Raw genomic sequence first — 12,576 nt, 5'->3', positions numbered from 1 at the left:
GCCACAGGCAGCTGCTATTGTTGCTCCGTATAAGCTATTGCACACTTACCTATGTCAGATAACAAATTACAGCGGAAAACATATGACAATAACGATCATGCAAAACGTCCTCGAGGATTTGGACTTGCATCTCCGAATACCAACATAGTGATTGGAAACATTCACTTACAGAAAAATGTTGGTGGTTCAATGGAAGAGTCGTTGCCGGCATCGAAATTAACGAAGCGGTTACTTGACTTCTACTTGAAGCGCGGTAGGTGGAAGTCGAAGAGGAGGCGGCCTCTGAAAATAGACCAATTCATGGATAATGGTTTGAAACATATACGATGTGGTGTTTACGCCGGTAGCCAAGATGATAGACCCATCCGTTGTTCTATGAGAGGAATAAAACACTTGTACTATGTCTCTCCGAACGTGCCCTGTATGTGTACATGGTGTACATTGAAGCCCAGTCCCCTACGTTCGGACATTACAGTGTTCTGTCGCGAGTCGATGTGCATAGAACCGAATACTAGATGGGTGAATACTTTACGTCCGTTCCTTGTCGGCGACCAGATTTATGAGAGACAACATAGTTCCATTACTAGAATGTTATGATGTGCATTATGAGTAAGAAGGGGTGGAGAGTGCTAGTACAAATGAGTCATAATAATATAGAAACTTATAAATAGTATTCATAGATTGCATAATAACATAGCAAAAACTACACAGCTAAATTAGACTGTCCTCATGTAATTTTTGTTAGAGTTCCTACCATTCTACTAATAATATATCCTCAATCTATAAGAACGTTCCTATTTTATATTTATATGAGAGTTCAAGGTAATATGTTATTAACCTTCCAGCTCCTATTATTGGTCGCTGGAGGCGATTGCTCCCCAGCGACCTGTATGCTTTCGTCAGGTTCGGGAGACGGGGATTGCGCACTAGTTCCTCGCCTCGACCTGTTTCTTAAATGCTTCCGCTGCCTAGCACTTAGAACACGTGTGTCCTCTCGACCTTGTTGATCGAACTTCCTATCATTCTTGATGTAGCTGAATAAATCAGCATTCGAGTCCGGCAGCGAATTCTGTATATGCATCATCCTCAAACTATGAATAAATCCGTCACCATCATATTCTTGCATCTCTAATTTTCGCAATTCTACCAAACTTATACCCCATTCGTTTCGTGCCCAGCCATTGCCGCCTTCTATAATGTCCTCCACGCACTCCCGCGGCGTCAGCTCACCCGGCTGAGGATCCCAAGACAGTTCAAAAGTTTTCTGGTATAACTTCTCAATGAGAGGATTCGTAAAGGTAACCGCATTCAGCTTGTCGCCCTTCTGGCCCCGCCGAAGAGGCGTATATGCACCGTTTTCCGACGCACTGTTACTCCCGTTCTTCACAGAAGGGGTGCTTATCCGCATAGAATTAGTATGATGGCCAGGTATCATATTTACCACCTCAGAAGAGTCCTCTAATATTTCATTCAAGCCTATCCGACTCTTGCTGTGGTGTTTCACAATCCAGTTATAGTCCTCAAAATTGCCTCTCAGCAATTGCATCCGAATCCGTAGCGTCAAGATAGAATTAATCTTCGACTTCTGCAAAAGAAGCCTGTTAGTCACTGTCTCCTGCGACTCGTTCACGTAATCCACTAGGTCCGTAGATATAGTGCCTAGCAAGAGCTTTCCTTTCATGTTCTTCGTATATACGTTTCCCGAGGAAGCAACTGACGCCGGAGACCCAGGACTCCGTATAGGCGACTGTATCAACCCACCGGGTCCTCCAAGTGAATTTCGGTGGAAATCATCTAAGAACTCGAAGTATATCTGCAACGTCAAAATCTTGCTCCCCAAAATCCGGTTTTTGTCCAAACCCAACTTCACAGTAGCGGGTGGATCCAACCGATAATTCCACCGCGCTCGGTGATTATTAACCAGGACCTTCTCAGTAATGCCCTTGCTCTGATTGCTACCCCCCTGCGAACCTGCCGCACTATCCTTCCTCCTGACGGAAGTCCCCGTACCGTCTTTTAGTTGCCATTTAACATAGCAAGAACCCGAGGATTGAGGAATATTCGACAACTCCTGTATTTCGAGATGCAGTAAGAACGTCGGCTGTCTATTCCTATTAGGATGCGTAAATAACTGCATTACAACCTCTCTAACGCCCTATAACGCCTTTTTGCCGTTCTTGTTTAATGCGTTTCTGAATTGTTACGTATTAAGTATCGAATAATTTCATTTTTCGATGACAAGATATACATAACTAACTATAGAACAATCGTTCGTAACAAGAATAAGCCCCCTATAAAGCCCCTTCACGCCCCGCTCTGTACATTATCTATCTACATATAATCTAGACAATCATTACTATCTCCACCATTCACCCATTTTATATTGTTTAACGGGTCATCGTCTTGAAGCTTGATTGCGCGATGCCCACCTGGCACGTACATAGCCATAACACAAGAAACAACAAAAGTAGGTACTCAATAAACACCTATCTAGCACCAAACTTCATTTCGTTCTATTGAAATTGAAACTACAGTCTATCAGGACCAATACCTGCAGAGCGGCCGTTCAAGCAAGCTTTGAAAAAGAAACTTGTCCAATAGTTCAACGCCAAAAAAGGGTCAATAAGTTTAGTCCAGTTAAATCATTAAGCTAACTGATATAGTACGAAAAGTTTAGGACGCGAACAAAGGGAATTTGGGATAATAGTGCGTCTCTAAACGGATTACATATTACAAGATATTTTTGAAAAGACGACTGTTGTCGACGTTGATCCTTAGTTGTAGGCAGCACTTTTTAGATATAGTGGAAAAGCTTTTAATATCGACGGTATACAGTAGTTTACTGGTTATTAAAAATGAGTATAACAGAAGAGGGTTTGCGAGAGGATTTGCAAAACGGTGAAGCTAAGTATGGGACTTATATTGCGATAAACGAGTACTCGAAACGGATGGAGGACGAGTTGGATATGAAGCCTGGTGATAAAATAGAGGTAATTACTGATGACGGCGAATATAACGATGGTTGGTACTACGGTAGAAACCTAAGTACTGGGGAGGAAGGTTTATATCCAAAGCTGTTTACGCAAGAGATTTCTATAGCGCGACCATCAGCTATGAGGAATAAGTCCAACAAAAGAATCAGTAATGCCACCGGAAACGATAGCACGGAGAATTTGACCAAGGGAATTAGTGTTAAGACCACTATGAGTGATATCGACCGGGTTCTTGAGGAGTTACGAGGGGAGTCACTTAATGATGTGAATGTTTCGTTTGCGCAGGGTTCAAGCAGTGGGAACACTACGCTGACTAACTACGAGCGCGGTTCCTTATCATCGCATGGTCAGGAAGTTAACCAAGCTGAAGAAAGCAAGGACGAAGCCCTAAACCCTGGCGACGCTCTATCGTGGTCACCAGAGCAGGTTGCGAAGTATATGCGATCCGTTGGGTTTGAAGATAAGTATGCCTCCAAGTTCGAGGAGCACGAAGTTACTGGAGCCATATTATTGGAGCTCGAGTTAGCGCATTTGAAGGAACTTGATATCACCTCATTCGGAACACGTTTTGAACTTCACAAAAGAATCGAGGCTATAAAGGAGCAGGTTTCAAACAAGAACAGCAATCTGGCTCAGCGTGGAGACGCTGGAAACGCCTTTGGTGGGTATAATAAATCACCTAAGTTGCTGGATGCAGCACCGCTGAAGCACATACAGGAGACTCGTAGAGTAGAAGTAACCTCAGACAAAGAAGAGAATCTAATGCCTGTCCAGGAGAAGCCCATACCAGCCCTGCCTCTGAAACTGAACACTACACCTAGTCAACTGTGGAATAGAAGATCTGCAACTCTACGCTTAGATGAACCTGGAAGACTGAGGGAGGCTAGTGATGTTGTTCCGCAAATGCGCAGCTTTGCTAATACTCCGCGGTTAAGGTCATCTATGATAGTTCCACTGGAAGATGGTGCAGTCGATGACACATTTTTGTCTCCTCGTAGGGCTCCGATCCCACCTTCTTACCCCTCTCCTGTACAGCCACCAAAGTCGCCTGCTTTTAATAGGTCCACCTTTTCACCTTCTTCACCATTGGGCAGAATTTCTCCTTTCCAGAAGAATGGAAGTTCATCAAATGAAAACGTACTGAAAACGGTTCAGTCTCCATCCTCTTTAGGAAATAGTTTTGGAAAGCGTATACAGGGGACGCAGAATGAGGGAGCAAACATCGACAATATGGACACTACAGAACTACCTAATCCTTATGCGTCCTCTCTGCAATCCGAAACCAAGATGGAAACCATTGGTTCCTCCGCACCTCCAGTTATTTTACGGAAACATAAAAAATCAAAATCCAGCGGTTCTTTCGTAGAACTGTTTAACAGGATTTCGCTGTTATCATCTCCAACTGATGATGCTGTGGAAACCTTCGATAACTCGGAGGTACCATCGAGCGATAGGCCTACATCTAGTATTTATGCTCATTCAGCAAATGCTTCTGGCACTCAGAGCCGCCCTAGCATCACAGTTACAACTGATCCTCAGACAAAACACAGGAGGAACTCTTCAATTCCTGCTTTCATAAGTAGAGAAAAGGACCAATTTCCCCCATCGCAAGATGCGCTTCTGTCGACTCCGCAGATGTCTAGACGTGGATCCTTATCGGACTTGAAATTAGGTGTCTTTGATAACAACTACAGTGCTGACAGTACCAGAAGTTTCAAGAAGGCCTCAACGGCAGACGTTACTTCAGATGTTTACGAGGTCGAGAAAGTTCCTACTGAAGATGAGAGTTCTAAATCTAAAGAGCGACTAACAACGTTTAATATGAAGAGTAGTGAGGAGCAGAGAAGGTCCGTGAGTGCTAAAGAGCAACGTGTTCCAGTTAACAAATATTTCGATGCTCGGGAAGAGCTCACGAGCAAGACCTCTCTGTCTACTGAAAGAAGCGGTACAAAGGACTCTAAAAGATCTCTAAGTGATGCGGTAAAGTCTATGAAAAGACTCAACGGCGGCAAGAGTCTATCTAAGAAGCAAACATCTGCCTTTACTGGTGGAATCAGAAACGTTTCGGTTGACGATTCCATTAAAGATGCTGATTGCTCCGGATGGATGAGTAAGAAGGGCGCAGGTACTATGGGGGTGTGGAAAAATAGATTCTTCACCCTACATGGTACCAGATTATCGTATTTTTCAAATATTTCGGATACTAGAGAACGAGGGTTGATTGATATTACTTCCCACAGGGTATTACCTGCTAAGGAAGATGATAAATTTGTGGCACTATATGCTGCCAGCGTAGGCAAGGGTCGTTACTGTTTTAAATTGGTCCCACCTGCTCCTGGCTCCAGAAAAGGATTGACATTCACACAACCTAAGATCCATTACTTCGCTGTTGAAAGCAAAGAAGAAATGAGAACTTGGATGGCTGCGCTAATGAAAGCAACGATTGATGTCGATACTACTGTTCCCGTGATCAGTTCATGCGCCACGCCTACAGTTTCTTTGTCAAGAGCCCAAGAACTTTTCTCCCAAGCCTTGGAAAAAACATACAAGAGGGATGAAAGCATGTTGAACCAAGAGGATTCGGAGGAGATGTATTGGGAACAAAATCGCCGTTTAGAAGCGGAAGATACATTAAACGGCTCTAGTTCTTTTAGTTCTTCACAAAATCGTCGAAGCCTAAGCAATACTAATGTCGGCGTGAATGATAACAAGATTAATTATTCTTCCACCATGCCGTCTTACATGGATATGGACTCACCAACTGCTTCAGCAAGTACAGCAACAGGAAAAAATTCGCAGCAATTTCGGTTTAGTTTTGAACAGCCTACTTCAGCACTCAATAACGTTGGTGGGTACTTAGGCCTTGATCCAAAGTTCTTAGGGGACAGGATTTGAGTTTTTAAAATGGCTATTGTGTTGAAAGTTTGTATTATACTAATTTCTTAGATTGAAAGCTATTATGCTATATTGTCCGAAAAACGAGTATTTTTATATACATAGATATATATGAAGAAAGTAGCCGATGAATATGATATTTAAATAATATATCTATTTTCTTTCTAAAAATATAATATTAATATCATAATAACTGCTATCGTGGCAATATTTATTTATTCATCATCCTTGCTCATGACATTTTTCTAATGCCTCCTTAATTAATTGGATACCCTTTGGATCCAAATTCATAGCAATTGTGAATTGTGTTATTGCATCCTTCTTTCTTCCAACTATTTGATACAATTGTCCTAATAAGAAGTGAACTGGTGCCTCGTTGGGGGTCAACTTCTCTAGTTTCTCAAAATTTTGTAGTGCATTACTATATTGACCCAAGTTGAATAAAAGTTGAGATTTCTTAAATAATGCTAATGACGAGTTTGGTTGTAATTCACATGCTAATTGGTAAAAGTCAAGAGCTTTTTCACGGCGACCTAACCTTTCAAGGGCAACGCCACAACAACAGTTCAGTATCACATTTACAGGGTTAATTGAACGAGCCTTTTCAAAATGGAGTAAAGCCTCATCATATTGGCCCAACTTAATACACGACATACCTAAACCATAATGGGCATTGTAATGGTTTGGATTGATTGCCAATGCCTTTCGGTAACACATTTTTGCGTTGTCGAAAGCGTCATTATTGGAATACTCATGACCTTGCAAAGTATATGCATATGCAAACTGGGGATTTAGACTTGTAGCCTTCTTCAATGCCTTAATCGCTTCATCATGATCTCTATTCAAGGAAAATAAATTTCCTAAACAACACCACGTTATAGCGTGCTTGTCATCCTGTGCCATTAGCTCATGGCATAAGTTAGCTAAACGGATCTTGTCATGCAAATGCCATAAAAGGGTAGAATAAATGTCCATGTCTTTTAACCTAGTAGGTTGCAAACGACGTAACTTATTAAAATACGAAAGAGCCATGTCATGATTTTGAATTTCAAAGTGTAAGCGAGACAACAATGATAAACACCAAGGCATCGATTGCAAAATATGTATCGGAATCTGTTCGTTCAATAATCTAATAGCCCTATAGGAATCGTATCTATAATAGGATTTGTAAGCTTTCATCATCCAGTACATCAATTGGTCTAAAGGTTTATGCACTTGCTGATTGTGTGAAAGAATTTGAACTTGTGATGTGAAAGTTTTGTTTTCAGGGGTTGCTTTATTGTTAGTATTTGTGTTAGTGTTAGGGTGAGTAGCACTAGCAGTGTTATTATTATCAATACTCAGTAATTTTGAAGGGGGGGTAGACTGTTGGACGTTATTATTATTATTATTATTAGCAGTAGCAGTAGAACTAGCTGTTGTCGTCAAAGAATTATTAATATTACTGTTATTCGCGTTGCTGTTGTTATTATTCGAAGTAGGGTTGTGAGAATTACCACTTGAATTCAAAAACTTGGAACGTCTCATCATAGATGGCGATGTAGAAACTATCACATTGGAGGTCGAGAGTAAAGGGTTAGGAGCCGCTGCAACAGTGGAAGTGGTCAAGCGCGACGGTATTTTAAACGGAGTTTGAGGTTTAGATATGATGTTTGAAGTCCTCAAGTGCTTAGATTTCCAGGACTTCTTAACAGGCTTGAACAACTTGACAGTTTGAAGATCTGCCCTGATTTCAAATAAAATGGAAAGTGGTTCCAATTGGTAGCTGTTGGTCGATAGCGATTGTGAGAGGAAATTTACAGATTCTTTATCTTGGTGTGACTTTAACGATAGTTGCCCTAAAACAGAAAGTATCGTTGCTTTGTCAGGATACATGTAAAGCTCGGTATTGTTAACAACGCCATTCTGCCAATAATCCTGCAACATGAGTAACGATTGAATAGCCTCTTGGTAATGGTTTCCAAGTTTCAAGCAGCATCTCGCGTAGATGTAAGCACAACCTAGATGAGATCTTAGTGAATCTTTTATCACATGAATAGCAGAATGGTAGTCCCCCTGTAAATACAAAGCCAAAGCATAATAATACATCGAGTCTAACCGGTTCTGGCTCTCTTCTGAGCCGCTCCCTCCCGTGCTGTTGTCGTTGTTAATGCAGGAGCAGTCTGCATACAACAACTCGGAAAAGAACTCCGCAGAATCATAATTCAACTGCTGAATATGGGTTATGACCAAATGCTTTAGTTGTGAGATTGTCTCCTGCAGAACAGCTGACATCCTTGCTGTATCGTTGTTGACTTACACTGTGTTGTTCGGCTTATGGTGCGTTTATAGAGTTTCTTTGTGGAGTACTCAATATGATTTGATTCAGGCAGCTCACCCCTCATATCACGTGATTAAAATATCGATCAAAATATCTTCCGGATTTAGTACTGAAACAACTGCTTCTGCGCAACTCCGATGCTTGGTCCACTGCTCGCTATTGCAACTGGTGTTCTTTGTTTGGTTGTTTGTTTCTAACATTTCATGTCCCGAACGTCTTACGCACGCTGCGCTCTATAAATAAAGGGACGTTGTTTAGACTATATATCCGAGAGTTTCAATCTTCATCCGATAATCCTATTTAAACGTAGATCATACTGTTGTGGGTTTATTCCGTAAGCTGCTGACTTCAGTGTAAAGGAATTAAGGTCGCGCATCAACACCACTACTATAGTGATGCTGTAGATTTTATAAGCCATCCCTAATCTTTGAGTAAAGAACAATGTACCAAAATGTTATTCTACAAGCCTTAATGTCTTTTGAATTAGCTTCATCTGTATTTTATGCCCGTAGGATTCTAGGTGGCGGTTAGTTTATCTAAGGAATCCTTAATTGAAAAAGGCAGCTTAGAAAGGGCGGAGAACGTATATAGGCAATAGTAACATAGCAACTGGGTGAATCCTTAGGTGGGATTGCTATTCGGCGCATTAGAAGCTTAAACTGACTTTGCTAATATAGCGGGGAAGAACATCAGTTTTCTTTATAGTTGTGATATTATAGTGGAGTGCATTTAGCTAGGGTGGAAGAACAATCATTAGGCGACATAGATTATTTGCTAAGTTGCTTTAGGTGCTATGAAGGTGCGGTTTAAAGAATTAAAACTTCCGTTATCGTGGAGAAAGACTGCTTTCACTGCTTTGAAGATTTGCTTGCTGTTCTTGCTATTGGAACGTTCGTATGAGGGGCTGTGTTGGGTTCTTAAGCATGGTGGCTCCATTTATATGACGAAGCATATCTATAAAACAGGAGATAAGGTCGAGGTGATAGTTAATAAGCTGGAGCGGTTCCAAGGAGGCAAACAATACGGGTATGAGGGATTACCTTTCACGTGCCCTTCTAATAGACAGCATCCTTTATATCGCTCGATAGAAGAGATCTTTAGGGGAGATCGTATTCACCATAGTGGGTATGAGCTGACTTTTGACCAAGATGATGCATGTAGGGTGCTATGTACGCGAACGGTAAAACCAGAAGAGTTAGGGAACATAGAGCGGCTAATCCGCGAGAATTACAAGGTGAATTGGCTCATTGACGGGGTAGTTCCAGCATCTACCACATATATTTCTTCAAAGACCAACACTAAGCGCTATGATCCGGGCTTCTCACTCGGCTATATTGATATAGAGTCTGGCGCGGCATACATAAATAACCATGTTATGATTGTTGTGCGATACCATTCAATAGATTTCAACAAAAATACCATCATTGGATTTGAAGTATACCCGAAGTCAGTGTCTGATGAAACATGCCCAGGAGGCTCGAAAGACTACGAGCATTTTGAAATTAATCCTTCAACGTCAGAGGCGGTTACTATCCCATTTACTTACTCCGTCTACTGGAGGGAAGATCTTAAGGTTGATTGGGAAAATAGGCAGAGTTACTACATTACTCAGAGTATAGCTGGACATGGTGAATCCGGCTTCATGCATTGGCTTGTTATAAGTTTCACCTTCGTACTTCTAATGGCCCTGACGGTCGGCTTTAAGATGATGCTGCGTCGCATTGAACGTAACGACAGGGCTGGCGCCATAGCGTCCGATTGGGTTAATCTGGGGTCTCGCTTCCCACTTCTGCTGAATACTCTTGTTGCAGTGGGTACTCATGCAACATTTGCTTTTTTAGGCTATTCCCTTTTTTTAGCACCCATAAGGAGAATCCACAGTATACACCCGTTAGCCACTGTTATGGCTACTCTATTCATTTTCGTAGGTCCTATTTCAGCAGCTAAAGTTGCACGACTTTTATCGGGTAAAGTACTGAATAATGAAGAAAAGGTAACCAAATTAGGTATTAAATGTGGCTTCTGCATGCCTATTTCAGTCCTTTGTTTCATGTGTATTATTAATGTTATTATATGGTTACCAAAAGGTACGCCGTGGAGATTTCCATTTCTGAAGGACTCCTGTATGTTGACCATTTATTCCATTATTTGCATAGTAATTTCTTTGGTTGCAGTCAAGTGGCATGGTAGTGTTCCTTTTGCATTTTTAAAGTTACCGCCAGACCTTTTCCACTTAAAGAAATCATCTTTCCTGTCAAATTTCCATTACGAAAACCATAGACAATCAATTCATCCAAAAGAAAAGCCGCCAATATGGCTCTTGAATGTTTTCTCTTGTAAGCTGTTTACTGGACTGATTCCATTTGCATTGCTCTACTTAGAGTTGAATTACTTCTCAAAACACACAGCGTCGATGCTGACTTCAATATACCCCACCATCGCATTCATTTTTGCCAAGGTCGGTATACTCTCAATTGTAATTGCGGGAACGTCTATAGCATCCATCTACTTGCAGTTAGTTCACAGGACGGATCTGCAATACAGCAAAAATGGCAGTTCACGGTGGGCGAGAGTTTTTAATATGCTCAACTCGTGGAGATGGAGAACTTTCTTCGCCAGCGGCGCATCTGCATGGTACGTGCTGGCATACTGCATTTATCATGGCCTTGTTATCTTAAACTACACGGACTTTACTAGTATTTTTATGTACATCGCTTACAGCACTCTCCTCAGTGCATTGTGGTGGTGTAGCTCAGGCGCTATCGGCTATCTAGCCTGCTGTTGGTTTTTACATAGAATGATAAATAACCTCCCAAAAGAACGGCAGTACAACTGCCACTCTCTTTAACCGAAATTCGTAAATGTAAGATTAAGTTCAAAATGCGGAGAGCACTAGTTATTAGTCACCTGCAATAATAGCTACGTTTATATGGTCAACAGACTAAAGAGGCTTAAAAATCTTTTAACGGCTTGTACATTTTTAACTGACCACTTCATTATCATCTTAAAAGGTATACTGAGACTGATGATACTGAATAAAACCACCTGAACCATTGTTAGTCTGCGAGCCCTGTGGGCCATTGTTTTGAGGTTGCCTCGAGCGACGATTACTATTGCTATTATACTGTCCGTCTCTTCTTTGGAAGTTTCCACCACCTCGTTTCCTTTGATAATCCTGATGGGCTCTTCCGCCACTGCTATTCACATTCTCCCGTCTGCTAGTAAACCTTCTTCCACTGTCTCTATCTCTCATTTGATTTGAACCACCCCCACTGTTATTGCCGTCCTTACCACTGTTCAGTTGTTGTTTTACCTTATCAATAATATCATCCTGCAACTTGATGTACTTTATGAAAGAACCGCGAAGATAAATTTCTGGTAATTGTAGGGACTGATCAGATGCTGTATGAATTACATTTGAGAGAGTTAAATTCATCCAATTATCAACGTTTGTCAACTTGCCTTCAATAGTTTCTCCATTTTTCAACTCTATGAACATTTCCTGCCCTTTCGCATTGGTAAGCAAATATAACGGCAACATGCCAATTTCAATATCTCAATAGCCTTCAAGCGATCGTATAGACTGGTTCCTAAGGAATAAAACTCCGATTCTGTGAATCGTCTGCTCCTCCATCCTGTCTACATATGAACCGAAAACTTCGCTTGCGATGTGTTGCAATCATTCGTTTACAGTGATATCCACGTGACATAACTGGGTTGATCACGTGTATCCTAACTCATTCAGAGCAAATCTGTACGTTGACGTAAGTATGAGCTATGATATCGCCAGCGCCGGGTTAAGAACTGGTCTTTGTAAGCCTCTTGAACACCACTTGAATCCAACCTCCTCAGCCGAGAAAGTCACTCCTTACATAACAGAGCACGTGACCAACCCATGACATAATCAGATAAGCATTAGTCATTAGACACGAGAACGCGCAAACGAATTAGCTTGCTATACCCAATCGGGTATAGATAAAAATTTTCTTAGCACTGTATATAAAAAACTACAACAAACCTTTAGTACTAGTCTATCTGAACAATAATTACTAGTTGTGGGAACTGGTTAATAACGAAACTTGATTTGGCAGTATCAGGATTTGTTTTTACAGGCGGTTTGAGGCTTAATAGATTAGCATTTAACAGTTGGCTGGTCGTGTGGAATCATTTTACATTTACCGAGTTTAAGCTAAAGTAAAGGGTGTGGAAGGATAATCAACGTGATTGAAAAGCATTTTGATTTAGAAATAAGTTAAAATCGCGTTAACTTTAATTTTACACCTGTTTAAGTGCGGTTTAATATATAATTGCAGGTAGTATAAAGGTAATTATTGAAAGATCACACAAGGCGAGTACTTGGAAACGAAA

At 41.2% G+C, this 12,576-nt stretch overlaps 6 protein-coding genes across 6 annotated transcripts; 3 read left to right on the top strand and 3 right to left on the bottom strand.

Annotated features, from left to right (window-relative positions):
* Nucleotides 1-51: 51 nt before the first annotated feature.
* AW171_hschr42353 (HDL284Cp) lies at nucleotides 52-597 on the top strand (the record flags this gene model as incomplete). The annotated part of the gene is made up of 1 exon (XM_018131966.1): nucleotides 52-597. One exon carries the CDS (start codon nucleotides 52-54, stop codon nucleotides 595-597), a length of 546 nt encoding a protein of 181 aa, XP_017987456.1.
* Nucleotides 598-817: 220 nt separating this feature from the next.
* Nucleotides 818-2,137, bottom strand: AW171_hschr42352 (uncharacterized protein; the record flags this gene model as incomplete). The annotated part of the gene is made up of 1 exon (XM_018131967.1): nucleotides 818-2,137. One exon carries the CDS (start codon nucleotides 2,135-2,137, stop codon nucleotides 818-820), a length of 1,320 nt encoding a protein of 439 aa, XP_017987455.1.
* A 718-nt stretch (nucleotides 2,138-2,855) lies between these two features.
* Nucleotides 2,856-5,888, top strand: AW171_hschr42351 (HDL286Cp; the record flags this gene model as incomplete). The annotated part of the gene is made up of 1 exon (XM_018131968.1): nucleotides 2,856-5,888. The coding sequence occupies one exon, from the start codon at nucleotides 2,856-2,858 to the stop codon at nucleotides 5,886-5,888; it is 3,033 nt and encodes a 1,010-aa protein (XP_017987454.1).
* A 222-nt stretch (nucleotides 5,889-6,110) lies between these two features.
* Nucleotides 6,111-8,162, bottom strand: CDC27 (anaphase promoting complex subunit CDC27; the record flags this gene model as incomplete). The annotated part of the gene is made up of 1 exon (XM_018131969.1): nucleotides 6,111-8,162. The coding sequence occupies one exon, from the start codon at nucleotides 8,160-8,162 to the stop codon at nucleotides 6,111-6,113; it is 2,052 nt and encodes a 683-aa protein (XP_017987453.1).
* Nucleotides 8,163-9,001: 839 nt separating this feature from the next.
* TMN3 (Tmn3p) lies at nucleotides 9,002-11,056 on the top strand (the record flags this gene model as incomplete). The annotated part of the gene is made up of 1 exon (XM_018131970.1): nucleotides 9,002-11,056. One exon carries the CDS (start codon nucleotides 9,002-9,004, stop codon nucleotides 11,054-11,056), a length of 2,055 nt encoding a protein of 684 aa, XP_017987452.1.
* A 156-nt stretch (nucleotides 11,057-11,212) lies between these two features.
* On the bottom strand, nucleotides 11,213-11,749 carry LSM4 (U6 snRNA complex subunit LSM4; the record flags this gene model as incomplete). Its single annotated transcript, XM_018131971.1, has 1 exon — nucleotides 11,213-11,749. One exon carries the CDS (start codon nucleotides 11,747-11,749, stop codon nucleotides 11,213-11,215), a length of 537 nt encoding a protein of 178 aa, XP_017987451.1.
* Between the last annotated feature and the right edge of the window lie 827 nt (nucleotides 11,750-12,576).

The sequence above is a fragment of the Eremothecium sinecaudum genome, chromosome IV (genome assembly GCF_001548555.1).
Source record: "Eremothecium sinecaudum strain ATCC 58844 chromosome IV, complete sequence".
NCBI classification, from domain to species: domain Eukaryota; kingdom Fungi; phylum Ascomycota; class Saccharomycetes; order Saccharomycetales; family Saccharomycetaceae; genus Eremothecium; species Eremothecium sinecaudum.
Note: the sequence above shows the minus strand (reverse complement) of the source record. Positions and strands in the feature narration are given on the sequence as shown.